The sequence below is a fragment of the Sinocyclocheilus rhinocerous genome, unplaced genomic scaffold (assembly GCF_001515625.1).
Source record: "Sinocyclocheilus rhinocerous isolate Xijiao unplaced genomic scaffold, SAMN03320098_v1.1 scaffold579, whole genome shotgun sequence".
NCBI lineage: Eukaryota > Metazoa > Chordata > Actinopteri > Cypriniformes > Cyprinidae > Sinocyclocheilus > Sinocyclocheilus rhinocerous.
In genome coordinates, this window is record NW_015666542.1 from 203,972 (window position 1) to 208,783 (window position 4,812).

At 36.3% G+C, this 4,812-nt stretch overlaps 1 protein-coding gene across 1 annotated transcript; it reads right to left on the bottom strand.

Moving 5' to 3' along the window:
* Nucleotides 1-2,866: 2,866 nt before the first annotated feature.
* Nucleotides 2,867-4,323, bottom strand: LOC107732659 (receptor-transporting protein 3-like). Its single transcript, XM_016544060.1, has 2 exons — nucleotides 4,167-4,323; nucleotides 2,867-3,295 (listed from the first exon to the last, which is right to left on the bottom strand). The coding sequence occupies exons 1-2, from the start codon at nucleotides 4,307-4,309 to the stop codon at nucleotides 2,953-2,955; spliced, it is 486 nt and encodes a 161-aa protein (XP_016399546.1). The 5' UTR covers nucleotides 4,310-4,323; the 3' UTR covers nucleotides 2,867-2,952.
* Between the last annotated feature and the right edge of the window lie 489 nt (nucleotides 4,324-4,812).

The window sequence follows — 4,812 nt, forward strand, 5'->3', positions numbered from 1 at the left end:
CTCTCCATGAGCACCACTACCTGTAAAACATTTACACAGAGTAAAATGCTTTACAATTCATGTTGTCAGCATTCCATTTCTTGCCAAATTTCATTTCATGTTTACAATTACATGCTAATTTTTGATATAGCTGCATTATTTTTGTGGTGTAGTGGGTTAAAGCACTGAGCTGGTAAGCAGAAGGTTACTGGTTCGTTCTCTGCAGTCGTCACCACTGGTTGTCTCCTAGAGCAAGGCTCTTTACTCCAGGTGGCTGCAGGGGGATTGGGGTGCCTGTAATAAGAGCACTGTAAGTCACTTCGGATAAAAGTGTCTCATAAATGTAAATGTGATTTTTGTAAATCCCTTTTTGTGTCTTAGGCACAGACACTCAATAAAGCTGCTTATTTCTTCAAGTTTATTTCTTCAAGGTACTACTATAATATAAATGCATACATATATTTCATACAGTTTCTATTTGGGGGGTTTAAAGGGTTAGTTCAGCCAAACATATAAATTCAGTCATTATTTGCTTGCCTCAACGCTGTTCAATCCTTGTGCTGCTGTGGACTTCTCCATCCTCAGTGCACACACCAGTCTGCAGACACTTCAGATCCTGCAAAGATGCACAAACACAATACAAAAACAGTCATTTTAACAGCACAATGTCATTTCATTTCTGTATTAGAAGTAACAAAATTATCTTACTTTATGTTTTTATTTCAGGTTTTCTCTTTTTTCCACAAATGCCGCCGTCACCTTTCCTAGCAGGTCCTGCTCCACCACAAAAGCTCTGCAGCAAATGCACAGGAAACAGGAAGAGTATCCATCGATGAGCACTTCAGAATCTGGGCTGAAGCAGTAGGATATCCGGGGATTTCTCGCCTACTCTTTTATGAATACTGCGGTTTCGAACGCACTTCTTTCTTCACATACTCTTTTCTCCTACTATATAGTAGGTAAGTAGGCACATTCAAACGCAACTTAAGTATACGTACACGAATCTCGCGAGAATTAGTGCACTCGCCTACTCTTTTATGAATACTTAAGATTCAAACATACTTATTTGCTCGCCTACTGCTTTTTGCCTACTATATAGTAGAGAAGTATGCGGTTTCGAACGCAGCCACTATATCTGATTCTAGAGTGACTTTTACACTATTCTAAACTTTCTTTCACTATTGTCTATTGTAAACATACCCACATAGTGAAAAGCATTTAAACATTCTTCTGACCGCCGTTATCAGTCTCTCTCAATTTTTTTCCTTTTATTGAAAGTCATGAAAACACTATCGTGGAGTTGTTCTTTTGCTATTTGAGCAAATGGGAATGCAAAAAATATATTTGTGGTACTCTCCCAATCACTGCTATTCAAGTTAACACGACATCCGCTGCTGAGAAACCCGGAAATGTGAAAAAGGTCCATTGAGGAATTTTTTTCTGCCTGGAGGTGGAAAGTCTATGATCATCGACCACGTGATCAAATGTCCCTCCTGGATGCAATAGAGGCTGGCTGCAGAGACATCTCAGCTGAAGACTGCCAGGGATGGATAAGGCATGTTAAGTGTTTCTATCCACACTCTAAAAAATGCTGGGTTAAATACAACCCAGTGCTGGGTAAAATAGGGACAAACCCAGCTATTGGGTTGTTTTGACCCAGCGGTTGGGTTACTACCCAGAAGGTTGGGTTAAACATTTAACCCAACCGCTGGGTCAAAACAGCCCAATTGCTGGGTTTGTCCCTATTTTACCCAGCACTGGGTTGTATTTAACCCAGCATTTTTTAGAGTGCAAGGTGCATAGCAATAGACAATATAAGGTCGACGAGAACATGTGGCCAAATGCTGAAGATCGTATAGATTAGAACTGTACTTTTTCCGTTCCTTTTTTGTCTGTCATTTTGTTTTATTTTTGAAATGTATTTGAACCAAAGAGCAAAGGGCTGTATGTTTTTTTTTGTTTGTTTGTTTTTTATGATCACTGACAGCTATTTCATTTTGCCAATATAGCTTTTACTGCAGCAATTCTGTCACTTTTCTTTTACATTCCATAAAGTACTGATGACTCCTTCACTATGCTGTACACATACGATCTAAAACGAATCCACACATTTACACACAAAAGATGTAGAGCTCAGCTGACTGAATTATTATTATTATTTAAATGCATCTCATATTGTATGTTCTATACAGGTCAAACTGAAACATGACAAGTAATGCAGTTTTTGTAATGCCAATAATTGTTATCATTTTGACAGTCTATGCACTATGATTGACTCTATGTTCCTATTGGATAGAAAAACAGTGCTAATGTTTTGAACGAATGACTCGATTTTTTGAATCGGGGTTGCTGTGTTTTGATAGAGTTAGTATATGTAGAAAAATGTAGTCAGCATTTTGAAATGTAGAGTTTGTATTTATTTAACAAAATGTGATTTTGGCCTGGAAATTAACTATTTGGCTAATTGTGTGATGTAGGTGTGTTGCTGTGTTAAGAGTTTAGAAAAAGTACTTTAAGTACTGGTAAATGCTTGTTAGCAATTGAAAAAAAAAACTGTAATATAATTTAAATTATGTACATTTTGATTTTAGTAATCCTTGTTGTGCCCTGCACCATGTTTCACTGTGTACAGGCTGTATAGAGCTGAAATGACATTTCAAGGATCAGCACACATTAGTAAAAGCATCTTCTCTGGTCTGTGGTTTCATCACAAATACTATGATATCTACAACGCAGTGTAAAATAAAATGATAGTTGTCATTTGTGAGATTCCATTGCAGTAAAGCCTATAGTCACCCGATACACCTTTTAATACATTTATTACATTTTTGGAAATTTTGGAGTATTATACAAAATACATTTTTTTTCAAGATTTATTTGTGTCTATATTGGATACAACATTGGTAAAACAATTTTATAACGATAAATAAATACTAGCCACTTATTCATTTAGATCAATCAATGAAATCAATCTCAGTTGGCCTGACTACAGACTCCTTTATGACAGGCTTCACAGTGAGCACTTTCATGTGGCCCATTAACTCTGCCATTGAACACTGAGGATCTGTTCGTTTGACCCAGGTCTTCTCTGTAGCATTTCATGCGGATATTTCTAACCAGTCTCTCAATCAGCACATCAATGTTTTCCACTGGGAAGTTTGGATCCTCCCACTGAGCTTCGGTGCATCTCCTGCACTTCTGCTTGAAGCGTCGCACTTTAATGGTTCCCTGATTCCTTGCTGTGTCCAGGTGGAAATTGAACAGCACCTGGACTCTTTTAGACCCCCAGCCTTTTCTACAAAGAGAACACCTGAACCTACGAATGAAATGGAGAATAGATCCGTTTAGTGCACTCTGATACTTGTAGGACCGTTCATTAATACAGTAGGTTTGATGTTTTAATGATTAATTGGTGTATTTTAGTTTTTCTCAGGTTGGCAGGTTTAGTATTTCTAAATGCTGTAGTTGATTAAGTCTACACTGAAAATGTAACTGATAACGACTATAAACTTTTGTTGCAAGTTAACCATAATAGTTGTGTTTCAGGCAGCGATTGCACGTGACAGGTATGCACACGTTTATTTTAACGTAGGGAACCATCAACATATATCACAAATTGTCCTATTTTAGCTAATGGCTTAACTGAATTTTCGGTTTCAAAATGGTAACACTTTACAATTAGGTTCAATTTGTTAACATTAGTTAACTAGTTAACATTAACAATGAAAAAATGCATCTAGAGCATTTATTAATCTTAGGTAATGTTAGTTTCTTAACATTTACTAATACATTATTAAAACCAAAAGTTGTATCTGTTAATATTACTTAATGGACATAATCTTACATGATCTAACAATGAGCATTACTGTAACAAATGTACTGCTCATTGCTAGTTACTGTAATGCATTAACTAACGTTAACTAATGGAACGGTATTGTATGTATTGTTTTTACAAATATCATTATTTTTTATTTATAGACCATCAAGTCATTCAGATACCTCACTTTATGATGTCTAGCAGCTGAATATTAATAATGAAAAATTGAGAAACCAGAAATACTCCACTAAATAAACAATTAAGCATAAGACAGATTTGATACATGCATCATAAATCTTAACCCAGTCTGCACACACATTGTGGAAAGCAATGTTTGATATCTTTTAGTGTGGTAAAGTTGTGCTCTTACTGCGCAAAGGAGCCAGAAATGTACTGGTGCCAATCACGAGCTGGCCTGTGTTCCACAATAGTCTCATCAATTTCAATGTTCCAGGTGTCGTCATGAAGCTCGCTTATTTTCTCCTGTAAAGAAATGTTCCACAGTGATATCATGTCTGTTTCCTCACAGAGATCTCAAAGGAATGATGCTCTGCCTTGTTATCATCCACTATATATACAGCTAACCTCTCGTTTCACTAAAAACGAAACTGAAAGTAGCCTAAGTATCTGTTTTCTACAACAAAAGTGAACATTGCTTTACAAGTCAAAGTAACAGACACGGTGAATAAGGACTACGGCAGAATAAGTTACTTATGGCCAGTAATAATGTTTGAATGGTATTTATTATTTTACTGTATACAGTAAAATAATAAATACCTCCTGGAGGCTCCTGGACTTCCTGATGTCTAAACCAACAACTAAACTTTTATCATCTGCATTTCATTAAAGGGGTCATATGATGCGATTTCAATTTTTCCTTTCTCTTTGGAGTGTTACAAGCTCTTGGTGCATAAAGATCTGTAAAGTTGTAAAGACTAAAGTCTCAAATCCAAAGAGATATTCTTTATAAAAGTTAAGAGTCAGCCATGCCTACCTAAAACTGCTCGTTCTAACAC

Bases quoted from the DNA above. Each gene is read 5' to 3' on its own strand.
- LOC107732659 (XM_016544060.1), bottom strand. From the start codon at position 4,309: ATGATATCACTGTGGAACATTTCTTTACAGGAGAAAATAAGCGAGCTT. The intron at 3,296-4,166 runs GTAAGAGCACAA...TTTCATTCGTAG, and splicing joins ATTTCTGGCTCCTTTGCGCA to GTTCAGGTGTTCTCTTTGTA.